The following is a 26106-nucleotide window of genomic DNA, read 5'->3' as shown; positions in this document are numbered from 1 at the left end:
GCAGCCTTGTTGATTTTCTTAGAGCATTCACCACCCTGCCAGTTAAAGAATCACAGAATGTCAGGGGTTGGAATGGACCTGGAAAGCTCATCCAGTCCAATCCCCCAGCCAGAGTAGGATCACCTATGCCATATCACACAGGAAAGTATCCAGCTGGGTCTTGAATATCTCCAGGGAGAGAGGGAGACTTCACCACCCCCCTGGCCAGCCTGTTCCAGTATTCTGTCACCCTCACAGTGGAAAACATTCCTCCTCCTGTTTCCATGGAATTTCCTGTGCCTCAGCTTCCACCATTGCCCCTTGTCCTGTCACTGGGCATCAGCCAGCAGAGCCTGGCTCCAGCCTCCTGCCACTCACCCTTTACGTATTTATAAAGATTAATGAGGTCACCCCTCAGGCTCCTCCTCTCCAAGCCCCAGCTCTCTCAGGCTGTCCTCATAAGGAAGATGTTCCACTCCCTCCATCATTTTTGTGGCTCTGTGCTGGACTCTTTCAAAGTCCTTCTTGAACTGAGAGGTCCAGCACTGGACACAATATTCCAGATGCAGCCTCAGCAGGGCAGAGTAGAGGGGCAGGAGAGCCTCTCTCAATATATCACTTCTAATCCACTGCCAGGATGGCATTTGCCTTCTCAGCCACAAGATCACATTGCTGGCTCATGGTCAACCTTCCACCCACCAAGACCCTCAGGTCCTTTTCCCTTTCACTGCTCTCCAGCAGGTCAGTCCCCAACCTATCCTGCTCCATGGGGTTGTTCTTCCCAGGTGCAAGACTCTTATCTACACTTGCCTTTGTTGAACTTCATTAAACTTCTCCCTGCCCAGCTCTCCAGCCTAGTTCAACACCTGGAGCAGGGCACAGCCGAAGCAACGCCAGGTTAAGTCAGCCAGTGTCCACTCTTGCAGTCACCTGGCTGCTGCAGCAGTGCTGTGGGAAGAGGACCACCTTCCCTTCCCATTTAAAACAGTCCTGTGGGAATCAGCACCACAGTTAAGCTGAGAGCAGCTTAAACCTACTTCCCAATGCTTTATTCCCCTCTTGGATAAAAAGCAACACCACTATTCTCAAAACTGAGACTTCCTTTATATCCTTTTGGACTTTTAAGAACAGCAGAGGAACTCCTCTGCTTTTTTTCCCCTCCTCCCCACCCCAATGTATGATTTGGGTCAAGAAAATGCTCCAGGCTCCTGTGCAGGAAGCAGAGAGGAAATGCTGAACTCTCCTGCTGCATTATTTATATAACATACATTTTATGCACTTGGACTACTAACATTTCCCACACAACACAAAAAAGCAAACAAGCAACCAAAACACTTCTTTTTTGTCAGCTCTGCATTCTGTGTAAAACCACATCATTTCCCAGCTTGCCATTCAAAACATTATTGTTGGTTTGGTCTGTCTTGGGCAGGGGCGGGGGGAACCCAACACACACATCCAGAAAGGACTGAATGTGTGAATAAAACACTCTGAGTGTTTGGCTTAACAAAGGAACAGCTGCCATGGATCAGCAGTTTCCTCAGCAAAGTGCTGAGGACATTTCTTTTGCTGTGTCCAAAAATATTAGTGGCCATATATACACGTCCTGATGGCTGTGTGAGTCAAAGTCACTTGATTTATTTTCTTCTTCTCCTTGAGTGAGGCTTTCAGTGATCAAAGGAAGAAAAAATAAGAAGCAAGCTCTGATTTTTTTCATCCCACCTCCCATGGAAACTTTTCAAACTGCTTTTAAAACAACAAGGGAAACGACACAGCTCCATTAAGAGGGAAGAAAAAAGAGTTATTAAGCAACCACAGGAGCTGGTCTAACAGAGAGCAGCAGTCATTTAATGGCACATCTCTGTGACAGAAAGCAGAGAGAAAACCACTGTGTGCAAGTAGAGCCCAATATCACAGCAAACAGCGATGTGCCGTGGAACCCGGCAAAACCAAGGGTCCTTCTTCAGCCCACGCCGTTAAGAGCCATGAAATTCTGGTCTCTGCTGAATTTGAAAGCTGACATTTACACAAGGGCAGATCCATCATAGAATCAAGCAGGTTGGAAGAGACCTCCAAGATCATCCAACCTAGCACCCAGCCCTAGCCAATCAACCAGACCATGGCACCAAGTGCCTCATCCAGGCTTTTCTTGATCACCTCCAGGGAGGGTCACTCCACCACCTCCCTGGGCAGCCCATTCCAATGCCAATCACTCTCTCTGACAACAACTTCCTCCTAACATCCAGCCTAGACCTCCCCTGCCACAACTTCACACTGTGTCCCCTTCTTCTGTTGCTGCTTGCCTGGCAGAAGAGACCAACTCCACCTGGCTACAGCCTCCCTTCAGGTAGTTGTAGACAGCAATGAGGTCTCCCCTGAGCCTCCTCTTCTCCAGGCTGCACACCCCCAGCTCCCTCAGCCTCTCTTCACAGGGCTGTGCTCCAGGCCCCTCACAGCTTTGTCTCCCTTTTCTGGACAGGTTCCAGTACCTCAACATCTCTCTTGAATTGAGGGGCCCAGAACTGGACACAGCACTCAAGGTGTCAGACATAGTCTGGCGTCTTGCTTTACAAACAGTTTGACTAACCCTTCAGAAAAGCACCAACCATCACAAATGGACCACCTAAAGCACAAACTCAGGAGTTTTACAGAGCTCAAACTCTCATGGGGAAAGGCATTTTCTGACTCAGCAGCCTTCCTTCTCTTACAGGAGCTAAGACCTTCTGGAAGGTATCTCCAAGTCCTAACTTGCTCTTACATTAATGGCTTGTGCCCTCACTCACACAAGGAGAGACCAGCTCCTGAGACACATCAGCTTTTGCATCACACTTCAGGGATAGCTCCTTACAGCTCCTGCTCACCAGTGACCACCACCACCACCACCAAATGGGCTGAGCTTGCTTTCTAAGCCAGCACCAGTACTGAAGCAGTTCGTCTCTCCATCTTAAACAGCAAAAGCTTTGCTTTGCTCCTCTCGGGTCACACCAAAGTCGTCCCAAGTCCTGCCTGCCAAGGAAAGCCTTTTCCAACCATCCAAGCAGGGATCATTCTGCTTCTTGCCAAGGCTCATTGGCCATCTGCATCCACCAACACAGTATGGGAATCACAGAACATTAGAAGTTGGAAGGAACCTCCAGAAGTCATCAAGTCCAGCCTGCCTGCCAAAGCAGGACCCCCTAGGGTAGTCCACACAGGAATGCATCCAGGGAGGTTTTGAATGTCTCCAGAGAGGGAGACTCTGTAACCTCACTGGGCAGCCTGTTCCAAGGCTCCATCACCCTCACTGTAAAGAATGGATCAAAACCAGAGAAATGTCCCTTCAGATGGCTCTGGTTTCAACTCCACGACCTTCAGGCTCCTTTCCCAGCCCCGCTGTGCACCAAACCATGGCAGTGTCCTGGGGTCTCCACTGCCAGCACAGGAACAGCACAGACACATTTGACCAGTTGGTTAAATGAGTCATCCTGCTTTGGAAGTTCTACCTGCCCCTCTGGCTACAAATCACCAATGTTTACCTGTTCCCTGTTAGAAATTAAGGTCACCAGATGGCATGCTTTGTCTCTGAATGTACTGGGTTTTTTTCCCTTAAAGTATTCTGTTCTTAGCCAAGTTTGGGTGAGGGAAGCAGAGCAGAAGAGCCCTAAGACACATGAAAGCAAGGAGCCCTTCTTGGCCCCCAGGTGCTGCTCAGGCAGTGTCAGGACAGATCAGTATTTAGGATTTGCTCCCTTCCCAAGGAATGAGTTTCCCTGATTTTGTGTTGATTATCTGGACGGGACCCAGCCCAGCCCCTCAGTCACAACTCGTCTTTACATCAGCTTTGAAGCACCCATTTTGACTTTACCCACAGCTTAAAACAAAAGATTGTCAGCTCCTGTCAACACACCAGAGCAAACAGCAGCCCCATCCCTGCCTATGCATTTTTCTGCTGCCAGAAATAGCAATCCCTGCCCCTCCCGAATCCACATCCTTCTTGTCACGCCAACCTGACAGCTCCAACAGGAGTAAGAGCTGAGGATTTCCACAAGTGCTTCACGCCCCTGCATCCCTTACCCACCTCTGATGTCTCTCTTCCAGACCTGGGAACACGTAGGTGCTGCTGCATCAGCATTCAAGCTAAATAATTAAATCAGTACATGAATATGTAACTTTATTACACTCGAGAAGATAGAAGTCTGAAAGCATCGCAGGTGCAAAAAATAGTACACGAAAAATGCTGGAGGTATCTTCACTTTCCCACCCATCTGCCACCACTCAGCTGGCAAAGGTCCCAGCACTGCCTGCGCCACAAGGAGCTGCAAACAACCTGCCCAAACCAGCCCCCAGTACTTGCCCCAGGGTCTCCCACACCCCACACCATGCCTCCCCCACAGGTCTCACCAGGGCTCCACACAGCCACCTCACCCCAGCATCCTCATCCCCATTCATCCCAGCACACCCCGTAGCAGGGGCTCCTTCAGCACCCTCTAACCCTGTATGCCCCCCCAAGGACCCCACATCCCCCACTCTGCACCCCAGAGCCCATATATCCCCCAGTTCTACATCTCACACACTGCCACACAGGACCACATATACACCCCCTAGGACTCCTACATCCCCCACTCGGCACCCCCCATGCCAGACCTCCTACATTCCCCACAGACCCCATAAACCTCCTCCCTAAATCTCCTATTCAGCATCTCCCAAACCCCATATCCTCCCTAGGCCTCCCACATCCCCCACTCAGCACACTACATCCCCCACGCACCCTCCAGACATCCCACATCCCCCCGACACCCCATCTACCCCCTCCCACCGCACAGACCCCACATCCCCCCCGAGCCCAGACTACACGGACACCATGCGCCCCACAGAGCCCGCACACTTCAGAGACCCCACACAGCCTACACCTCCCAACCCTTCCGACCCCACAGACCTCCCACGCCGCACGCCCCGCCCCGGAACGCAACACGCGAACGCCGTTTCCGTGGGGACGTCTCAGCCGAGGCACACCGCGGGAGCCAAGATGGCGGCCCAGAGGCTGCGGAGCCTCTGCCGGCCGCGGCTGGGGCTTCTCGCCGCTTGGTTCTCGCAGCGAGCCGCCGCCGGGACCGAGTACCGCAGCATCTACAGCCTGGATAAGCTGTACCCGCCGCGGCAGGAAGGCTCGCCCGGCGCCCCGGTGAGGGCAGCGTGCGGCGGGGGAGGAAGACGAGGGGAGGGCGGGGCGGGGCCTGAGTGACGTGAGCGGGCGGGGCGTGGTCAATGAGCGTGGGCGGGGCTCCGCGCTCTGCTGGTTGGCGTGGGCGTGGCTTAACAGAGGGGCGGGGCCGGGCCGGGGGCGGGGACACGCGAGTTACCCCGAAGATTTTGTTCTGTGATTGGGCGTGTGACAGAGGGGGCGGGGCTTAGCCTAATGAGTCAGTCTGGCTGGGCGGGGCCAAGCAGCCGCGGGTCCCGGTGCCGGTGGCGCCTCCGTACCTAACGCGGGCATCCCATAACGTGTTCCAGGAGCAGTCGCAGCCAGCCACCCTCGACATCCCCATGGGTGAGTCTCCCCGCGAAACAGTCCCGGACCGAGGTCGCGGGTTAAATGCCCGGAGGTGGGTCAGACTCAGATCTGCCGAGCCCATGCACAGAGCTTGTGATGGTTTGGATGTTACCCGCACCGCCCCCCCCAACTTAAGAAAATCACCCAGGCTAAACCCAGCGGCTCTGGAAGTTGAATGAAGCTTTATATTTACAGCTTAGCGCAATATACAAGCAGATATTTACAATATATACAGAAATATACAAGTTAAAAAGTAATACAGAAACACAACAGCCCTCCCAGAAACCTGAGTCCCCAGGAGGGGCTCACAATCACCCTTCCACCTTACTCCCACCCCTCTACCTTACCCAAGACTTACATTCAAGGTAGTTTAGAGGGTCGGCCAGGGAGAGGTTAGGAAGCAGATGGATTAGTCACACAGAAGGCAGGTTAGCTTAGAGAGAGAAGTTCAGTCCAAAGCCCAGAGAGAGACTCAGAGAGCAACTCCTTTATCTATGTTTGTGTTCTTGCTCTTACATATCTCAGCAAGCCTATGAGTGAAGTAGATATCATCACCATTGCTTCCCTTTCACAGCCTATAATCTAATTCTTCTCACCAAAACATTCTAGCTAGGCTCAAACTAGCACAGAGCTGAACCGCAGTGAAAACACCACCGAGGTAGGGGCATCGCTAAGGCTTGGGAGCTGCAGCCTGGGCCAGTCCTTTTCCCTGCTGCAGAACCCGCTGGGGACATGGCTCCAGCTCAGCACACTGCCTGGTTTCTCTCACAGATCGTCTTACAGTGACCTACTGCCGGAGCAGTGGCCCCGGTGGGCAGAATGTCAACAAAGGTGAGGAAGATGTTCTTCCTTTAAAAGAAAAAAAATCACAGTCTGCAGTTGTTTCTCTGTACTTTGTGGTTAAATATTGAGAACTTGGAAGTTAAAGACCTCCCCAATGATTTTTCATTATCCTGAATTTGAACACAATTTCTGAGTCCTCATGTGTCCAGCTCTGGAGTCCTCAGCACAGAAGAGACCTGAACTCACTCCAACAGCTCTATAGGAGGCCACAACAATGATCCAGGGGCAGGAGCACCTCTACTGCGAGGCCAGGCTGAGAGAGTTTAGCTTGTTCAGCCTGGAGAAGAGAAGGCCTTTCTGGTGGCCTTTCAGTACTTAAAGGGGACAATCAGAAAGATGGGGACAGATTTTTTTTATCAGGGTCTGTTGTGGCAGAACAAGGAGAAATGGCTTTAGACTAAAAGAAAAAAGGAGATTTAGACTGGATAGGATAAATTTTTTTACACTGAGGGTGGCAAGACCCTGGCCCAGATTGTAGATGCCCCATACCTGCAATTATTCCAGGTCAGGTTGTTTGTGGCTCTGGGGGGGATGACTAGATGACCTTTCAAGGTCCTTTTCACCCAAACCAGCCTGTGAATCTATGACAGTGCCTGAGAGCAGCGGTAATATATTGGATTCTCCTAGAAACACACTTACTGGGATCATTACTGCTAACACATGCCACATAAAACACCACCATCATCTAATCTGTTTCCACTGATCCAACATACAACAAGCCAAATAGATTCTGAAGCTTCACAGCACCATAAATCCTCAGCTTAATTCAAACAAACTAAAAGTATTTCCTGTTCTACCATTGCCATTAAAAATAAGGTAGTGAGTGGCAACAGCAACAAACCCTGTGGTGTTTAGAAAGGCAAATACCATCTCAGAGTCTCCATAAGGGTTTACATTTTGCCTTGTAAAGCAGCATGTAAAAATAGAGCGAGAAAAAGAATTGGCATCATTCAGGAAATTGCTACTGGAAGCATCCTGTGTTCAAAGCCAGCAGTGAACAGACTGAATCAGCTGGGGAAGGCAAATCATTGCACTGAAAAACAATCAAAAACTGCTGCTTTTCCTCACAGTGAATTCCAAAGCAGAGGTTCGGTTCCACCTGGCATCAGCAGACTGGATTCCAGAAGCTACGAGAGAAAAAATGGCATTGATGGTAACCAACCCCACTTCCAGCCGTGGTCTAACTGTCAGCACCTCAGACAGAGTGTCAGATGTTTCATGAGGTTTTGCTGGTCACGCTTTCCCCTCTTCAGAACAGGAACAGGATAAACCGAGCTGGTGAGCTGATTGTGAACTCTGAGGAGAGCCGTTACCAGATGAGGAATCTGGCAATTTGTCTGGAGAAGATCAGGACCATGGTGACAGAGGCAACTGAGCAGCCCAAGGTGGTGTCAAAGGAGACTACACAGATGCTCATAGAGAGGTACCTCTATTGAAATGGCCTTTGAGGTGGATTCAGATTACCATGTTACATGATTTAGTTTAGTGCAGCGTCTTCAAACAATCTCCTTCATACTCATTTGCATTTCATTATTCTTTCCTCATTCAAAATCACAGAACTTTAGAGGTTGGAAGGGACCTCCAGAGATCATCCATTCCAATCTCCCTGCCAAGGCAGGATCCCCTAGGGTAGTTCACACAGGAATGCATCCAGGCAGGTTTTGAAAGTCTCCAGAGAAGGGACTCCACAACCTCTCTGGATAACCTGCTCCAGGGCTCTGTCACCCTCACTGTAAAGAAATTTCTCCTCGTGTTGAGGTGAAACCTTTTATGTTCCAGTTTGTAGCTGTTGCTCCTTGTCTTTTTGCTACTGACCACCAAAAAGAGATTGGCCACATCCACTTGATACTCACCCCTCAGATATTTGTATGCACTGACAAGTTCTCCTCTCAGTCTTCTCTTCAAACTAAACAGCCCCAGGGCTCTCAGTCTCTGGCCCATTAGATTTTTAACTGCTTTCTTGGATGGCATTGCAAGAACAATGTCTATCTGTGGACATTTGTCATCTCATCAAATCTGCATATAACAATGCTTTTGAAGTTCACAGGATCACAGGATGTTAGGGGCTGGAAGGGACCTCTGGAGATGTTCAGGTACAACACCCCCACCAGAGTAGGACTATAGAATCTAGCACAGGTCACACAGGAACACATCCAGACAGGTCTTGAAAGTCTCTGGAGAAGGAGACTCCACAACCTCTCTGGGAAGCCTGTTCCAGTGCTCCATGACCCTTATACAGTACAGAAGTTCTTCCTCACATTGAGTTGGAACTTCTGTGCTGTATCTTACATCCATTTCCCCTTGTCCTATCACAGGGTGCAAGTGAGAAGAGGCTGGATATTAAATATTGAAGTTGAATGTTGACATGTTTGCTCTGTCCCTTAAAGGATCTTTTTGTTGCTTTAGGGTGGAAAAAATGAACCGTGAACGACTACGGCAGAAAAAGATACACTCGAGTATAAAACGGAGCAGGAAGGCAGACTTTGACTGAGAGCAGCAGAGAACCAAGCCCCTGGGCACACCATCTTTTTGAAAGAGTGGCACTGGCAGCTGCAAGGGATGCTGAACTCACAAGCCATATTGCATAAAAAAATGGTCTAAAAGCGTAAATAAAAATGTTTAACATCTCCTGTCGAAGTTTAATGCTATGTTGTGACAGCCTGGCAGTTGTTTTGCAGAGGAATGACTGTTTACAGAATTATAGAATATAATCATAGAGGTTTTTTCCAACCAAAACAACTCTAAGGTCATCAAGTCCAATCATTGACCACAGCCATTAAACCATGTCCTGGAAGTACCATGTCCCATAGTGCTATGTCCACGTGTTTCTTAAACACCTCCAGGGGCAGTAACTGGCAGTAACTCCACAGGCAGGCCATTACAATCCCTGACCGCTCTTGCAGCAAGGAAATATTCCTGGTATCTAACCCAACCCTTCCTCTGGCACAGCTTCAGGCCAATTCCTCTCCATCTATCACCTGATACTAGAGAGAAGAGACCAACCCCCACCTCACTCCAACCTCCTTTCAGGGAGCTTTGGAAAGCAATGAAATCTCCCCTCAGCCTCCTCTTCTAAACACCCCCTGTTCCCTCATCTGTTCCTCACCAGTCCTGTTCCCCAGACCCATCACCAGTTTTGTTGCCCTTCTCTGGACACATTGCACCATCTCAATGTCTCTTGTAGTAAGAGGCCCAAAACCAAACCCAGTACTCAAGGTGCAGACTCACCGGGTCTTTAAATTCTTTGTGTCCTTCAGCCAGCCCCCTGCTCTAGGAGAGCACCCTCTGCTGCTGGACACAAAAGCAGCAGCAGGTTTTAGGAGGGGAGGAAGAGAAGATTAAAAAGCACTTTAAACTACACACCTAAGGTAGAAACGGCAGCATTCACCTTTCCAAGCACTTTCCATTTCACTTGATTTTTTTTCCCTTAACCAAAAAAGCATTGTGTTAACATTATGTTAAATGACCCAAAAGTCACTGCAGGAGTTTGGCAGGAGGCAGCTGGTGCTAGAAGGCAGAAAAAAACTACCCTGTGTAAGTACAGGAGGACTTCTGGTCCTCGAGGTGGACTCCCAGAAAAGCAAGGCTGGGTCTCAGGGGCTTTAAAAATTTCTCAGTAATGGACCCCATTTACAGGCTCACAAGATGTCAGGGGTTGGAAGGGACCCAAAGAGATCAAACCCAATCCCCCTGCCAGAGTAGGGCCACACAATCTAGCTCAGATCACACAGGAACACATTCAGACAGGCCTTGAAAGGCTCCAGAGAAGGAGACTCCACAACCTATCTGGGCAGCCTGTTCCAGTGCTCTGAGACCCTTAGAGTAAAGAAGTCCCCCCTTGTGTTGAGCTGGAACCTCCTGTGCTACAGCTTCCATCCATTGCTCCTTGTCCTGTCCCAGGGAGCAAGTGAGCAGAGCCTGTCCCCCTCTCCTGGCCCCCAGCCCTCAGATATTTATAAACATTTACTAGATCCCCTCTCAGTCTTCTCTTCTCCAGACTAAACAGTTCCAGGTCCCTCAGCCTCTCCTCATCAGGCAGTGTTCCAGTCCCGTAATCATCCTCAGAGCCCTCCACTGGACCTTCTCCAGTGGAAATCCCTGTCCTTCTTAAACTGGGGAGCCCAAACCTAAATGCAATACTCAGGATGAAGTCTCACCAGAGCAGAGGAGAGGGGGAGGAGAACCTTCCTCGATCTGCTGGACATGTTCTTATTAGTAGACCCCAGGATCCTATTGGCCCTCTTGGCCACAAGGGCGCATTGCTGTCCCATGGGTATCTTGGTATCCACCAGCACTCCCAAGTCCCTTTCCACAGGGCTGCTCTCCAGCAGATCACCTCCTAGCTTGTACTGGCACAGTTTATTATTCCTCCCCAGGTGCAGGACTCTGCACTTGTAACAGAACAAAGTTTTGGGGTGTGCTGGACTGTGTCACTGGCAGATTTGGTCACTATGGGGGTCTCAAAGATCCCAAAATGACACTTTTTTCACCTTCTCATGGGGCCCCAGTGGCCTAATGGATAAGGCACTGGCCTTCTAAGTCAGGGATTGTGGGTTCGAGTCCCACCTGGGGTGAGGGAAGGTGGTTCTGTTTTAGGCAGAAGCCCAGGGAAAAGGCTGTCTGTTGGGCTCTGGCGCCTAAGCAGGGTGTGGGGCACTCTGCTGCTACTACAGCCCAGTATCATTTAGAACAGGAGACTTAAAACCTCTGGGCTTGCACAACCCAACCCAGATCTCTGCAGAGAGCTGACATCCCGCATTCCCCTCAGAATGGTCATCTTCACATCTCTCCCAGGACACCCCCACCTCAGCTCCCCACCTCCACCCTCTGCAAGTGCTGAAAGTCTCCTACCTAAGTCTTTTCTGTGCAAGAGCACAGTGGCTGCCAGCTCCCACAGTCACAAAGTGGTCTGCAGCTTGGTGCTGTGCCCTGGCACTTATAAGCAAGGGACGCTTCAAATGTACCTGATGCTGAAAGTCATCACAAGAACATCAGCTGGCACAGCAACAGCTGAGACCTCCCATGGACAGATCTCACAGACATGTATCTCCTGCTGCTCAGGTTTCCCTCTCCAGATTTTGAGAGTCAGATTTGCAAGATTTTGCTTAGAGCCCTGATGCCAGCGCACACCGCCAGGGTTATCATAGAACCACAGACCAGTTTGGGTTGGAAGTGACTTTTAAAAGTCATCTAGTCCACCCCCCTGCAGTCAGCAGGGACATCTGCAACTACAGCTGGTTGCTTAGAGCTCCAAACAAGCCTGACCTGCAGTGGTTCCAGGGATGGGACAGCTACCACCTCCGGGCAACCCGGGCCAGGGCCTTACAACCCTCAGTGTGAAAAAGAAAACCAATAACCTTTCTCTGCAGTCTGAATTTTCCTCTCCTAGTTTCAAACCGTCAGCCCTTGCCCGGTCACAACGAGCCCTGCTAAAATTCTGTCCTCATCTTTCTGACTGTCCCCCTGACGTAGCACTGAAACGCCACCAGGTCTCCCAGGTTTGGAGAAGCTGAGGTTTAAAAGCACATGCCACGGTCCTACCGGTTACACAACAACGAACCCCACTCTTTGCCACATCCGGATACCTGAGCCGGGGCCTCGGGGTGTCCCGGGAGGCGGAGAATCGCTGCTCACGGAATCAGCGAACCCCTCCAGCCGAGGTGCCCCGGGAGCCGAGATGGATCCCCGGAGCGGAAAAGAGTCACCCCAGATGGGACTCGAACCCACAATCCCTGGCTTAGGAGGCCAGTGCCTTATCCATTAGGCCACTGGGGCTGCACGTAGAGAACGTTTTGGTGCCTTAACTTAACTCTCTGATGGCCGGAAGGCAGCGTGGTTGCTGAGTACACGAGCAGGGTCTCCTACACGGCTCGGGGCAGGCTTCCCGGGACTAAGCATCCCCTGGAGCAACACAGCCCCGTCCTCACCAAACCACGCAGCTCTCCCTTCTCCCACCATCACCCAGTAAAAACGCCCGGAGCAGTCCCAGCGCTGTGAGAGCCCAAAAATGCAGTGGGGTGTGAGGAGTGGGAGACACGGGTGGGACCAGACTGGGGACCCCCGTGCAGGGCCCTGTTCTGCCCGCGAGGCCTCACCCCTTGCTGCCGCGGGAGCTGCCGCTGGCCACGGCTCGGTTTCAATGCAATAAGGCACACAAGCACATACGCCTTACCCTGCTCCCCAGCAACGGGGCCGTCCGCGCCAGACCCCGCGGAAAAAGCGCGGGGGGGCTGCGGGCAGGGGAGGGGGGAGATTTTTTCGTGGCCCTAGTAGTCTAATGGATGGAGGTGCTGGCATCCTAATCCACGCACATTAGGTCTGAGTCCCACCTGCGGTGGCAGGCGCCTTTTTCATACCCCAGCTCCTAGCAGCAGCAGCAGGAAAGGGGATCCCAACACACAGACCAGCTTCACCTGGGGCTGAGCCCCCGTGCGCAAGGGACGGGCTCCCGTTCACCTTCACGCCCGGGACAAGCCTCTGGGAGCTGCTACAGAACACAGACCCGGGGCATGAATACCCAAACCCCTCCCCAGGCAAGAGAATCTTGGAGAGTCGCAGGGCAGATCCCACCTCAAAAATACCCCCAGTATGGGCACGATGCCTTGGGCTGTGGCCCAACACAGCTTCGCCACGGAATGGTTCTCACCACAACAGCTACCCCGCAGGGAAATCAAACTCAGCTATCTCCCGTGGCTTTAAAACAACCACGAAGGGACTCGAACCCTCAATCTTCTGATCCGAAGTCAGACGCCTTATCCATTAGGCCACGTGGTCCCCCACAGTGGGGCTTTGGGGCCAGTAACACACACTGGGGTGGGAATCCAGGGGGGCATCCTTGACACTCCCTGCATACTACTCATACTCCCACTCATCTGAGATTGGAGCTCCTCCACCAGGCCCAGCACTAGCAACGGCAGTGAGCAGGCAGGGATCCTTCCCACCATGGGACCCTCAATGCCAGAAGGTCATTGTAGACCCCTCCCAGCCTCATCTTACCCCATATGTGCTGATGGAGATAGTGCCATGCAGGACTGAGCAGTAAAACTCCCCTCCTGCCATCAGCCTCACTGCCCACTCCTTAAGCAGTGACACCAGCAATTAGGAACACAAATGGGTTACCAAAATGCAGAGCTGACAGCACCCAGGAGACACACCTGACACAGAGCAGCTGGGGTGCTTCAGGCTCATGCAAGTGCAGGCCTTCCCTGCCACATCACCACAGAAAGCAAAACCAAGACCATCATGCCCAGCCAAGGCTGCAGAGGAAGGAGCAGCAGGAAAGGAGCTTTTGAATCTCAGGGAAGGAAGAAGGATGGGGCTATCTAGGACCCCTGGAGACAACTCATTCTTTCCCATGACAGCATTCAGTATGATGGTCATGGTGTCAGTGTGTTAGCTTAACAGCATGACACAAGAGAGGTAGCATGAGCTTCACTAAACTCCTGTTCATTGCGAAGAACACTTCCAGTGCTCTCCTCCCAGTGAGTTTGGCTGCTCCCCCAAACTCACAGGTCTCATTTAATCCTAAAAAAAAGTGTTCATTGAATCTTGGTGCAAGGCAGGAAGGTATTTTAAGCTCTTCCACAGCCATGGAAGCTCTTAAGGACATACTGACTCCTGGAGTACAGCTTCAACTAACCTTCCTTTCCTGATGTGTCCATCAAGCAAGAGCTGAGCAGAGACGTGCTGGAGAGAAAGGGCTGTGCAAGAAGAGAACTTGTGGGCTGTGGGTGTGCAAAACTTCCCAGTACAGTGGGTGGCAGCCACCAGCAGATTATCTAGGGGAGCTGCCCCAGCTTCATCCATCCTGGTCCCCAGAGAGCTCACCAAGAAATAGAGGACACAACGGGATGTAGAGTGCAAACCCAGGTGGTGTCAGATAGGGAGAGGCTGGTGTGAACAGGGGAACAGGTGAGCAGCATCAAGCTAAACGTGTGGTGGGGATGGCATGGCATGAGCAGGCAGGTCTGGTGCCTGACTGTGCAGTGGGGGTCAAGAGTCCAAGCAGCTCATTCCCAGGTGGGACATGGCCCCAGGGTGTCACCTCAGGGTGCAGGCAGGGCTGCAGGGAACTCCTTGTTGTTGGCAGCCGTTGGCTGTTCTTGCCCACCACCAGGGAATCTGCAGCCTTTGGAAGTACACTTCTGCTCAGGAGGAGCAGCAAGTTCAGCCTTCTGCTGCCTGAGATTCAATGCTGCAGAGAGGAGCCTAAGCAACGCCATTACTGACAAAGTTCCTCAGACCACACAGTGAAACAGCCTGAGTGCCCCAAGATGCTGCCACCAGGACTTCCCATCTCCAGGAGACACAAAGAAAATGCTGCTTGGACAAAGCCAAGTGAACAAACACCCCCAGGAGCCACCTGATTCTATCCAAACTTGTAAGGGGATGCAAAACAGTTCTCTGGCCACACATTCAATCACAGCTCTGAAGCTGGTCGCTCAAAGAAGTGGAAGTGGTTCCAGGTAATCTCAGGCTGGACACCCCTCTTCAGCCCCTTTCCTCAGCGCCTGGAGCAGGCAGGGTTTGCAGAGACCTCCAGCTCAGCAGCCTGGTCCTGCCAGCAGGCCAGTGCCCAAGGCTTCAGCAGGTTTGCAGAGTCATTTCCTGTCACACCTAAGAGCAAAATGTTACTTAGTAAGAACCTTCACTTTAAGTTTTACTTGTATGGCATCATCCTGACCACAGCTGCCTCTTAAAATCCATTAACTGCACAGGAAAAGACCCTCCAAGCAGCATTTAATGCAACAAACCTCAGAGGCACTTACGTGGAGAACTCTGGCCCCAGGGCACAACAGCCAAACTGCATGACCCCAGTCACTTGCCCGTCATGGAGATGTGGTTTCTGGGGGAGGAATAAAGCTTCCTTCCCATTAGAGCTTGTTCTCCTCCTCTTGTCTGTCCTTGCATGACACCTGCAAGGTAGTTATCCCCCAGCATCAGCTGGCTTTCTGCTGGGAGTCAGATACTGGAGAGAGTCCAGCAGAGGGCCACGAAGTTGCTGAAGGACCTGGAGCATCTCTGTGAGGAGGAAAGGCTGAGACCCCTGGGGCTATTGAGCCTGGAGAGGTGGTGGAGTCTCCTTCTCTGGAGAGGTTCCAAAACCGCCTAGGCAAGCTGCTGCTGGTGACCCTGCTTTAGCAAGGGGGTTGGATTGGATTCGCTCCAGAGGTCGCTCCCAAGCCCCATCATGCCAGGATTCTACAGAACACCGTCTCAGAGAGCAGCTACGGCCAGCACCCACTGGGCAGAAGCAGCAGGAGGAGGAAGACGAGGGAGAAAAAGATGCCGAGCGAGGCCGAGGCACCAAATGGGAAGAAAGAGCAGTGAAACAGAGCTGCCACCGGCAAAACGCAAGGGCATTCACCCCAGATGGGACTCGAACCCACAATCCCTGGCTTAGGAGGCCAGTGCCTTATCCATTAGGCCACTGGGGCTGCGCAGAGCGCGCGCCCCACCCCGCGGGAACGGCCCCGAGCGTGGCGCCCGGCAGCACGGAGCAAGGGAGGGGGCAGCGTGTCCCCGGGGGCGACCCACGTAAGGAGTTAAACACGGCCTCGGGAAACCGGGGGCGGTGCTGCGCTCTACCCGCAGCCGCAGGAGCAGGGACACGGCAGTAAACCTGGGGTCGTTTGTCTCACCACCCTCAGAAGGGAAGAGGCGCGAAGCGAGAGCTGGGAAAAGCTGAAGCGGGTTTAAAAGTGGGGCGAAAAATGGCCGACCACGAAGGGACTCGAACCCTCAATCTTCTGATCCGAAGTCAGACGCCTTATCCATTAGGCCACGCGGTCACTGGCGGTGGTGCAGGCCCCCTAGCGCTGCTCCGAGCCCGCAGCATCACTCACCTGCCCCCGGATCCACCAGAGTCTCCGGCAGCGTCCAGTCCCCAGCATCACTTCACCTGCCTCGGCTCCCACCGGCACCCCCAGCATTCCCCACCCCGAGCCTGCCGGAGCCACCGGCAGCGCCCAGCACTCAACATCATTTCACCTGCCCCGGGTCTCACCGGCACCCCTAGCAGCGCCCAGCTCCCAGCACTCTGCACCCGCCCCTAAGTCTCATTAGAGTCCCCGACAGCGGCTGCGCTGCGGTACCCTGGAGCCGGGACATGGGGCAGGAGCGGTAAATCAAGCGTGGGACTGATTGGCTACGCTGGAGCTGCGACTGATGGAGTGGGTTCAGAGAACTGACAGCAAAACGACCAAAGGGATGAGAGAGTTTGGAGTTGTTCAGCCTGGAGAAGGCTCCAGGGAGACTCTAATGTGGCCTTTCAATACTTAAAGGGCCAGTTAAAAAGATGGAGATAGGGCAACAGATGATAGTTTGAAAGCAAAAGAGGGAGATTCAGATTATATCCACGGAAGAAATGTTTCACACTGAGCGTGGTAAGACCCTAGCCCAGGTTGCCCAGAAAGGCAGAAGACAGGACAAGGGACAGCTCCAGGTCATGCTGGAAGGGACTCTGAGTAACCTCCTCTAGTTGTAGATATCCCTGCTGACTGCAGGAGGTTGGACTAGATGACCTGGACAAAGGTCCCTTCCAACCCAAAACATTCTGCGGTTCTGTGTCAGTCCTGCAGCCAGAGCTCAAAAGAGAGCAGCCTCTTCTCTGTCCCCTCTAATGTCACACAGACATTAATTCCTCTTCCATTTCAGTGAGGTTGTAGCGGAATCTCAGCTCTGCAAATGAGACAAGATTTGCTTCTGAGTATCTCTGTCTCCTTGCATTTTGTCTGCAGAGTTGTACTCTTTCTTCTTCTCTCCCTCAAACTGTCAGACTTTTGTTTGTTGGGGTTTTTTTTTTTCTTTTAATGACCTTATTTTTTCCCTTCACCACAACCAAAGGCTGCTCCCAGGAGCCAGCTGAGTGCATCAAACCATTAGCAAATTCTTCCTTCCAATGCCAATAAATGCATAAAAAGCCTAGCTTCTGTTTACAACATAGCCATCCCTCACTAATAAATACCAAACCAAGCTCCATATCACAACTAACACATCCTGGAGCCGTTCATAGCACACACACACTACCACCGTCCTCCTTACCTGGGAGCAGGAGATGCTGCTGCAAGCTTTTATAGCTATCCTCACCTTTTCTCTTGGGACAGGTAAGTCCTGGAGGGATAGAAATGCTTTGAGGAATTCTGCTTTCATCTCTATGAGAAGGGATTCACCTGCGTTAATGGCCTTTTTGATACCCACAGCTGCATGTCTCTCTCTTTTGGTTCATCTCTTTTTCTCATGGGCTGAGATCTTGCCAGATCCTTTCCTGATTCAAGTGGAGTTTTATTTCATTTGTCCAGCAAAGGCTGCTCCAAGGCATGTCTGCACCTACTACGATGTTATTGAATACTTGAACATCTCCTCGCACAGCAAGCTGCACTCACACATACTGCCCAAGACAGACCTGAAGAAACCTGTGGAAGTGAGGATGAATTTTTTCCTGGTGGCTATTCTCTCTGTGGTAAGGACCCAAAATTCCCAGGCAATTGCTAGACTGGGGTCTGAGTTTTCTGACAGACAGGGTGGAACCAGAAAGGCAATGGGGACAAGAATTAGCCCCTTCCACTTCTTTATGTTTCTGCTGATTGAAAGCCTTTTTGGAAGATTCTCCCAACTACTTCCAGGAAAAAAAGATCAGAGGCAGGTTCAGATGAACAATCTGCTTTAGAGCAGGCTCTAAACCCAACCCTGAGCAGTACCTGAACTGAGCTAAACATTTGCAGGTCACTGCCATGTGAATGTGAACAATAATTTACTTGTTTTTCAAACCTCTGAACCCTATGCTCCCACTCTTGAGCTGTAGGACCAAGATCCTGCAGCTTTCCTCCTGAGCTGAGGTTCTGCAATCTCTGCTGTCCACTGCCTGAGCAACGGGGGAGAACTGGGCTCTGCATTGGATGTACCCAAGAAAATCAGATAAACACCTTCCCTTCTGTTTCTGCAGGTCGAGAAGCTCCAGACAGTCACTTTTTACTTTGTGTTGAGCCTGGTAGGTCCCTTGAGAGTGCTTCGGTCCTGTGATGCCCAGCATGGTGGCTGAGCCTAGTACTCATTTCTCTCCTGCAAATTCTTCCTCCAGGAGTGGAAAAACACTTTTGCAACCTGGGACCCAAAGGATTTCTGCAACATTACCAAGGTGGTTCTGCCCACAGAAGCATACTGGTCTCCTCCCGTCTTCATATTAGAAAAGTAGGTTCCTCTTCCTTCCTTATCCACTGGCTTAAGAGAAAAAGAATTGAGGGGGAAAACCCCTTTTGAGCCTGTTGTGACAGGACAAGAGGTGATGATTTGGAAGTAAGAGAGGGAGATTCAGACTAGAGAGAAAGAAGAAATATTTGCCCCTGAGGGTGGTGAGACACTGCCCCAGGTTGCCCAGGGAGGTGGGGGATGCCCCGTGGCTGGAACCATTGCAGGTCAGGTTGTTGCAACCTGCTCTAGTTGCAGATGTCTCTGCCCACTTGACTTTAAAGGTACCTTCCAGGCTAAAATATTCTGTGATATTATTATAGGAAATGCAATTAACTTGATACGGTTGAAAGTTGTTCCCTTGAGCTCTCTGGAACCAAGAACCTCACAATTTAGATTAATGCTGACCACAGTTTATATAAAGCACTTTGTGGCTCTTTGATACTGTAACATCTCCCCAAAAAAAGCCCCATCTGGGCTGTAGCTAAAGTTGGGGGAGGAGCAGAGATTAACGATGTCATGGACTGAAATATCCCTTTGCAACTTGCTGTAAGGTACAGGACAAAGCACTGGGGGTCTGACCCAGGGCTGAGCACCACCAGTAGCTCTTGTGATGGATGGGGGGAAAAGGGAGAGGCAGCTCTGCAGCAGAGCCGAGCCAGCAAGGAGCCTCTGCCCAAGTGAGAGTGAAAAGCAGAGTGGGGAGAGGAAGGAGTTCCCTTCAGAGGTGCAGAGCTCCTACAGTAAATCTCAGTGCAGAGGCACTCACTAGGCTTTCAAGCTGCAGGGTTCCCCTCCTCACTGCTGCATCCCGCGGCTGGGTGACAGGACAGAGCTCCCCCAGAAGGATGCTGAAAGTGCAGGTGTCTGTGGGGCTGAGGAGCACGGCAGCATCACTCTCCACTTGTGTTTCCTCCAGAGTGAACGGGCAAAGCTCAAACTTGGAGTATGTGCATGTCATGCATGACGGCATCTTCAACTACACCCAGGCCTTCCAGGTCACCTTAACCTGCAGCTTGATGATCTTCAAGTTTCCTTTTGACACCCAGACATGCAACTTGAGCATAGCTTCATTCCTGTACCCAGGTACAGCAGCAAGGCAAGTTTTGCCACAGCTGGACTAAGTTTGTAGAAGGCACAGATGAGATAGACCCTGCCTAGCTCCTGGGTACCCCTGAGGTCACGAAGGAGCAGGGGAAATGAGCTAAAACACTGCCATTTTCTTTTGGCACATTTCCCAGCAACATCTCTAGAAGCATCTGAATGCTTCATGGCAAATATCCCCAGGGGCTTCTCCCGACAAACCAAGAGTCTTAGGAGTCTTCCTGCAACAAGGCTCACAAGCAGTTTTGCAGGGCTGCATGTCTTTAAGTACACCTGGAAGTCCTGGAAACTAGAGGAAGACAAGACAGCTTCAGGGGTCCAAAGTGTAGTCAGAAATCTGTTCTAGTGCAGAGCATCCCTGCCAACAGCCGGGGCATTGGAACTAGATGATCTTTAAGGTCTCTTCCAACCCAAATTTTTCTATGACTCTATCAATCTGTGGGCCATCCCAACAGGAAGGGTTGAAAAATAAGCAGAGGTGACACAGGATCCTCCAGCTCCTATCTGCAAGGGACCACTCCCTTAACTCACCAGAATTTCCCCTCAGATCTACATTGCCAGAGATTTGGTCAAAGATCTTCACCAAAGTCCTTTTTAATTTCACCCTGATGGGCTAAGAAAACCTCCATCAGTGCAAGGAACATTGCCCTCCTCTCTCTGCACACACCCCAGGTTGGGAGGGAAAGGGAGGAGGACTCACAGGTCTCTAATATATTAAATACCTAAATTCTGCAACTTCTCTCCTCCTCTGCCTCCTGCCCAAGCAGTAACAGACCTTGTCATGAAGACAACACTGACATCAGCTGAGATGATGCAAACCAGCAAGAGTTTCCTCCTAACTGATGGAGAATGGAAGTTCACCAACCTCAGCATCGTTGAATACCTAGAAGAAATGAATGATGAAAGCTTTGGTGTGGTCACCTATGTGGTATGGCAGTACTTTTGTGCCCTGATTTGCATCCAGAAGACGTATGAAAGTAGCTCATTTTCTGCATTAGGGCTCAAGCATTTGCCCATCCCAGTAAGTCATCTCCTGCTCACCTACATTTTGCCCATCTTCTTCAACAGATTTCCATGGAGAGACGACCCACTCTGTATGTTTTGAACCTGATCCTCCCAACGTGTGCCCTGTATCTGCTGGATATGGCTGTGCTGTTCGGACCCAGCACTCTTGAGGAGAAAATCAGTTTCCAGATTGCCATCATCCTTGGCAGTTCCATGTTAGCTGTGATTCTCAATGACATCCTCCCAACTTCCTCCAACAAACCACCAGTAATAGGTAACCATCTTTGTTGCATAAACCCCAATTTTTACACAGGTACCAACCCTAAGGAAGTTCTTGATGTGCTTCTGGACATGTCCAAGACCAATGAGATCATGAAGAGCAAAGCTTTGTCAGCTTGCTGGGGTCAGAACAGGGACCTGAATGCAGACAGGATTACATCCAAGGAAGTAATGCCAATTATCAAGGGCTTTCTCACTTTCCATGTTGTTTTGCAGTGGTCTTCTTCTTAGGCACCTTCCTGCTCATGATCATGGCTGTGTTAGACACCTTCTTCCTGATGCACCATCAACACAAATGCCTACGCTTAGACAAGGTTCTTAGAAGCTTCCAGCAAGGTAAAGCAACCTATAACGTCCAATAGTTTGATGCAATTTACTGCAGGTTGGCTTGAGCAAGGGTGGGTGTCCTGAGGGCACCCAGTGCCCCAGGCAGGGTCAGTTATGGTAGCTGCCCACCAACCTCCCTCTGCCAACACATACTTTTTGCAGACAGACGTGCTGAGCTGGGCAGGAAAGACATCAACCAGACCAAGACCCACCCAGCCAAGGAAGGTACCCACCTGCTGAACCTCCCCAAGGCAGCCCAGGAAAAAGGGCAGCCAGCCCAGCCCCACTGGCAGCTGCAGAAACAGGACCCTTTTTACCCAGTTCTGGAGAAGGTGCTTCTCTACAGCCACTTGCTCCTCTCCCTGGTGTTCTTCACTGTTATTTCTATAAAATGGAGCAGCTAGAGACCAGCTCTGCACAGTGTGGTCCAGCTCTTCTCCTCTCTATTGCTTCTAACCACCCCACAGCAACTTTTCTCCTGTTGCAGTTGTTTCAGTCACCTAAATAAAAGCAAACCCCTCCCCCCAAACTCACAGGGTATGAGATCTGCATGTTTGGTGCTTTTTGGTTCAGAAAACATTATTTGGGCTAGTCTGAATTGTGACATTTGGGGAGATCACCCTTCATTCTGCCTGAAATTCTTAACACAAACAGGACCAACAGAAAAAAAGAGTCAATACCCCTTTGCTGTTAGGGAGATGTTCCCATTTTGGGGAAAGATGTTTCAAGAAACTCATCTCAGATAATTAAATAAAACAATGCAAGTCTGAAGTGTTTGTAGTGTCATTTCTGTGAGTTACCATGAGATTTCCCCTCACCACAGGAAGGACACTGAAGTGCTGGAGTGGGTTGAGAAGGGCAATGAAATCAGTGACAGGTCTAGAACACAAGTCTCGTGGAGAGCAGCACAGGGAACATCCTGGAAAAAAATGAGGGTGAGGAGGGACCTCATTGCTGTCTACAACTCCTTGAAAGGAGGGTAGAGTGAGGTAAGGGTTGGTGTCTTCTCCCAGGTAACAAGTGATAGGACAAGAAGCCTCAAGTTGCACCAGGGGTGGTTTAGGCTGGCCACATGGAACACTTTCTTCCTCAGAAGGGTTGTCAAGTCTTGGAACAGGCTGCTCACAACAGTAGTGGAGTCCCACCCCTGGGGAGATTGAGAAGCCACAGAAATGTGTCGCTGAGGGACATGGTTCGGTGGTGCCCTGGCAGCGCTGGATTAATGGTTGGACTTGATCTTAGTCCCTTCCAAAGAAAACAATTCTATGGTTCAGAAACCCACAACAGGGAGTAACAGGATCATCAAGATTAAAGGGGTCATACTTGGGATGCTTTGAAAAATAAATTAACTTCTGAGAGGTATCAACACATCTGCACTCCTTCAACTCCTTTTGCTACTGGCTACACCTAAAGCATCACATCCAATCTAGAAAACAGCCCTAGACCTCCGCCTGCAGAACTAGAGAGATTCTCCTCCTGTTGCAGCACCTCAAATGGCTTTATACCTTCAACTCCTGAGCAACTCTTTGGCTGCACTGGCAGAAGCCCATTCCCTGCACCATGTGGTTACTGAGGTGTACAGGTGGTTTGTCTGCACTGCAGAAGACACAACAGGACTCAGCCCAACCACTGGGACTGGATGGGAAGCTTGGTCCTTGCTACAAAATCAAGCTCACAGGCAGAGAAGACAAAACCCAGGAAAACTGGGCTGGGTTGTGAGCTACTGTGTTGCTCCACAGGTCTCAGAACCTTCCAACTTCGTGTCCAAGATCTAAGCCACAGACAAGAGGCAAAGCACTTTATTTAGAAGCTCAGAGTCTGACAGCCATTAGACAACCTGCTTCCAGGTGAGTTTACAGATCAGCAATTGGCTTGTGGGGCCAGTATGGATATTTCTCTTTGTCCAGTCTTGTTTCAGGGAAGGCTTCATGCAAGTCTTCCACTGTCATCTGATCGAAGGGAATCATACTTTTGAGCTTCTGAAGCTTGAAGTGGGAGTGGAGACAAAAGTGTCACAAGTCACTTGTCAGCAACGAAGAGCAATGCACACACATACAAGAGCAAGAGGTGTGCCAGGCTGGATGAAAAACAACATTCACCAAGCCAAGTCCAGACTTACCTGTTGCTCATACTGGACAATACGAGCTTTGGAAGCCTGGACATACTCAGCAGTGCTCTTAGCCTGCAGGAATAGAGAGGAAATGGTGAATCTGGTCTGGATCAAAACAATGACCTAGAGTCAACCCTTGACCTCACACTTTAACTTGGCATAAAACTCATCATCACTACAGCAGGTAAGTGGACTGGATCTTGATCAAATCCCAGAGCGCCAAACTCTTCCCTGCTCAGAGATCTTCCTGCTTAGCCAAAGCCAGAGATGTGTTCAAAGAGCAGAGCCATGCTCTCACTCAGGCTGCCCTGCCTGTGCAGATGCACACAAAGAACACCCCTCCCCTTCCATCTCTGCCCATCCTCACAGAAGTCAGAAACACCTCACTAAGGAACAGCTAAACACTTACAGCTTCTTGCTCTTGGGCATCAATTTTGGCAGTTTGTGTATCCACTGGCTCAGGAACCTTCAGTGCACTGAACTGCAAATCAAAAGAGAACATTTGTTATAAGGTTTGATTAATTGTCCACACCAAGGTCATTTTCCCAGGCAGCATTCCCTCCTTTCTTCCTATGACATGCTCACAACCATGTTAAGTTAATGAGCTTTCTAAAGCTGATCAGCACAGCTTGGCTATGCCTTTCACAAGCTTCACTGCTCACCCATGAGCTTATAGCAATCTACTGCACCAGCAGGACACATAATACCCCACACATCCATCACAGCACTGTAAGGAAGCAAGAAAGTCTAATATCCAAGACTGAGCATCACAGATTCACTTCCCCTAAGACAAAGCTCCCAGATCCATCTGAGGTCAGTGGGTCCTCCCTGTCTTGGGAGACCAATTTTCATAGCACCAAATGTTTGAGCATTCACTGTCTTTTTCTATTCCTGCTCATCAACCCTGCAGGCACCCACGAGCCTTACACACTTCACTGTGTGCAGAGCCACACTCAACACCTTCCAGTCCATGAGCCAGAGAAACACTCTGACCTTTTGCTTCAGGAGAGGCACTACCTGAACACTCTCCTGCAGCCACAATAACTATCAAGTTTTCTTTCACCAGCTTCTCATTGCTAAGAACCACAAGTTTCCTCCTGAAAGGTGGCACTAAAGTGACCTCCTCGAGGTTAGCAACGCTCATCAGCTTTAGCTGACGGGACCACAGCCACCCTCCTCTGCCAGTTCTGGACTATTCCTCTCACCACCAAAGATATTCCTGAGACTGACCTTCTTCTGAAACTCATCCACCATGCCAGCTTTAGCCACAGTGGCTTTGTAGTAAGCCCAGTCAATGGCTGGAGGTTTCTCTGGCAGGGCAGCCAACCTGAAAAGGTAAAGGACAGCAGTCAGAACCAGCACCAGATGTAACCCTGGGCTATCACTTGCTCCCTATCACAGCTATTTTCCAGAGTGTCAACAGTGCCTGCTAAGTTTAGTTTAAATGTGTTCAAGTCTGCCATTAACAAGCCACAATGAACCCTTTCTGCAAGTCCCTCTGCCTTTGAAACAGAATTTTCTATGCAAAGCATCCAGTCTGCAGCTCTGCCCCACTCCAAACACCTCTGAACAGCAGCACTGGGGGCAGCACTGTGAGAAAGAACAGGGAAATGTTCATGCTGCTGCATTATCTGCAAGAGCTGATTTTTAACTGTCACCAAGATTTGTACGAAGCAGCAGGTGCTGAAGGACTGGAGAAGACTCCTGAATCTGTGCAGCATGTAACAGAGCAATAAAGGTGGTGGAGGCACCGTCCCTGGGGGTCTTCAAGAAAAGACTGGATAAGGTACTTGGTGCCATGGTCTAGTTGATTGGTTAGGGCTGGGTGCTAGGTTGGACTGGATGATCTTGGAGGTCTCTTCCAACCTGGTTGATTCTATGATTCTATGAAAGCTTGCACAATGCCGTGAGCGTGCCAAGGCAAACTGCTTTTGCACTGCAGCTATAGCTGAGCTCTGGGGAGGATTAAGTAAAGATGATTTGCCAAGAAAAGCCACCAGCTGTCCTGAAGGTGATCTGTTCTAATGCTTGGGAGGACACTTCTGCGACATCCCTTACCGACGCTGGCTCAACCCAGCGCCAGGCAGACTGAAGGTTCACAGCCGAGGGATTGAGGCGCCCCACACGCAGGAGCGGGGCAGACTCACCGGGCCGACAGTGCGTCGCTGCGGGTCTTGAGGGCGTTGAACATGGCCCTCTGGTTGGCGGGCACCCTCTCGGCGAAGGCGGCCCAGTCGATGGCCTTGAGAGCAGCTCTGCGGCTCGCCATGCTTTCGGCCTGCGCCCGGGAGACGACACCAGGTGGGTCATGCTGCCGGGGCAGGGGGCAGGGCGCGGCAACCGCGGAGCTGGCTCCGGCACAGGAGCACCGGCGCCGAGGAGCGGGCGCCGAGGAGCGGGCACCGGGGCGGACACAGGGACACCGCTCCTCGGCCCAACTCAGCTCAGCTCCGCCGCGGCTTTACGCCCCGCCCTGTTCCCTCCCACAGCCCCAGCAACCTCGGACCTTACTCTCCGGTTCTCCGGCCGGTTCTCACGCCAGAACTCCCCTCCAACCCCTGCCGACCCGGCCGCGACCCAGCCCCGCTCTCACCTTCACTGACCGCCACCGCGGCTCCCGGGCGCAGGCGCTGGTGCCGCCGGAAGCCCTGCCGCCGCCGCCGCCGCCGCCCAGTCAGAGCGCGGCCCCACCGGAATGTGTCGCTCTCCCCGTTCCGGTGACTGCCGCGGCTGCCCCGGAACTGCT

At 51.3% G+C, this 26106-nt stretch overlaps 3 protein-coding genes and 5 non-coding genes across 9 annotated transcripts; 3 read left to right on the top strand and 5 right to left on the bottom strand.

The window, feature by feature from the left end:
* The first annotated feature begins 4934 nt into the window (after window positions 1-4934).
* Window positions 4935-8976, top strand: MRPL58 (mitochondrial ribosomal protein L58). The gene is made up of 6 exons (XM_064151075.1): window positions 4935-5137; window positions 5467-5503; window positions 6278-6337; window positions 7420-7502; window positions 7603-7772; window positions 8756-8976. The coding sequence occupies exons 1-6, from the start codon at window positions 4982-4984 to the stop codon at window positions 8838-8840; spliced, it is 591 nt and encodes a 196-aa protein (XP_064007145.1). The 5' UTR covers window positions 4935-4981; the 3' UTR covers window positions 8841-8976.
* A 1874-nt stretch (window positions 8977-10850) lies between these two features.
* TRNAR-UCU (transfer RNA arginine (anticodon UCU)) lies at window positions 10851-10923 on the top strand. Its single transcript has one exon. It is a non-coding gene; the product is annotated as a tRNA-Arg (tRNA).
* Window positions 10924-12051: 1128 nt separating this feature from the next.
* Window positions 12052-12124, bottom strand: TRNAR-CCU (transfer RNA arginine (anticodon CCU)). The gene has a single exon. It is a non-coding gene; the product is annotated as a tRNA-Arg (tRNA).
* A 926-nt stretch (window positions 12125-13050) lies between these two features.
* Window positions 13051-13123, bottom strand: TRNAR-UCG (transfer RNA arginine (anticodon UCG)). The gene has a single exon. It is a non-coding gene; the product is annotated as a tRNA-Arg (tRNA).
* Window positions 13124-15713: 2590 nt separating this feature from the next.
* Window positions 15714-15786, bottom strand: TRNAR-CCU (transfer RNA arginine (anticodon CCU)). Its single transcript has one exon. It is a non-coding gene; the product is annotated as a tRNA-Arg (tRNA).
* A 281-nt stretch (window positions 15787-16067) lies between these two features.
* TRNAR-UCG (transfer RNA arginine (anticodon UCG)) lies at window positions 16068-16140 on the bottom strand. Its single transcript has one exon. It is a non-coding gene; the product is annotated as a tRNA-Arg (tRNA).
* A 1265-nt stretch (window positions 16141-17405) lies between these two features.
* Window positions 17406-21654, top strand: LOC135179676 (5-hydroxytryptamine receptor 3A-like). The gene is made up of 9 exons (XM_064151738.1): window positions 17406-17454; window positions 17650-17810; window positions 18294-18338; window positions 18429-18538; window positions 19455-19621; window positions 20407-20567; window positions 20708-20918; window positions 21140-21259; window positions 21413-21654. Exons 1-9 carry the CDS (start codon window positions 17406-17408, stop codon window positions 21652-21654), a joined length of 1266 nt encoding a protein of 421 aa, XP_064007808.1.
* Window positions 21655-23033: 1379 nt separating this feature from the next.
* Window positions 23034-26061, bottom strand: ATP5PD (ATP synthase peripheral stalk subunit d). Of its 2 annotated transcripts, none has more exons than XM_064151073.1 (6): window positions 25954-26061; window positions 25508-25638; window positions 24591-24687; window positions 23770-23841; window positions 23370-23432; window positions 23034-23235 (listed from the first exon to the last, which is right to left on the bottom strand). In XM_064151073.1, exons 2-6 carry the CDS (start codon window positions 25627-25629, stop codon window positions 23104-23106), a joined length of 486 nt encoding a protein of 161 aa, XP_064007143.1. In that variant the 5' UTR covers window positions 25630-25638; window positions 25954-26061; the 3' UTR covers window positions 23034-23103. The 2 variants fall into 2 exon arrangements, with proteins under 2 accessions (XP_064007143.1, XP_064007144.1); XM_064151074.1 differs by having other exon boundaries at window positions 25867-25954.
* Between the last annotated feature and the right edge of the window lie 45 nt (window positions 26062-26106).

The sequence above is a fragment of the Pogoniulus pusillus genome, chromosome 11 (assembly GCF_015220805.1).
Source record: "Pogoniulus pusillus isolate bPogPus1 chromosome 11, bPogPus1.pri, whole genome shotgun sequence".
Taxonomy (NCBI): Eukaryota; Metazoa; Chordata; class Aves; order Piciformes; family Lybiidae; genus Pogoniulus; species Pogoniulus pusillus.
The sequence above is the reverse complement of the archived record's forward strand: the minus strand, read 5'-3'. Positions and strand labels throughout refer to the sequence as shown.

Excerpts from the sequence above, each read along its gene's own strand:
- MRPL58 (XM_064151075.1), top strand. The coding sequence starts at position 4,982 with ATGGCGGCCCAGAGGCTGCGGAGCCTCTGCCGGCCGCGGCTGGGGCTT. Across the intron at positions 5,504-6,277 it reads CACCCTCGACATCCCCATGG|ATCGTCTTACAGTGACCTAC; the intron begins GTGAGTCTCCCC and ends TTTCTCTCACAG. Across the intron at positions 7,503-7,602 it reads GAGAAAAAATGGCATTGATG|AACAGGAACAGGATAAACCG; the intron begins GTAACCAACCCC and ends TCCCCTCTTCAG.
- LOC135179676 (XM_064151738.1), top strand. The coding sequence starts at position 17,406 with ATGCTGCTGCAAGCTTTTATAGCTATCCTCACCTTTTCTCTTGGGACA. Across the intron at positions 17,455-17,649 it reads CACCTTTTCTCTTGGGACAG|CAAAGGCTGCTCCAAGGCAT; the intron begins GTAAGTCCTGGA and ends TCATTTGTCCAG. Across the intron at positions 19,622-20,406 it reads AGCTTCATTCCTGTACCCAG|TAACAGACCTTGTCATGAAG; the intron begins GTACAGCAGCAA and ends CTGCCCAAGCAG.
- ATP5PD (XM_064151073.1), bottom strand. The coding sequence starts at position 25,629 with ATGGCGAGCCGCAGAGCTGCTCTCAAGGCCATCGACTGGGCCGCCTTC. Across the intron at positions 24,688-25,507 it reads AGCGACGCACTGTCGGCCCG|GTTGGCTGCCCTGCCAGAGA; the intron begins GTGAGTCTGCCC and ends TTACCTTTTCAG. Across the intron at positions 23,433-23,769 it reads ATGCCCAAGAGCAAGAAGCT|GCTAAGAGCACTGCTGAGTA; the intron begins GTAAGTGTTTAG and ends CTATTCCTGCAG.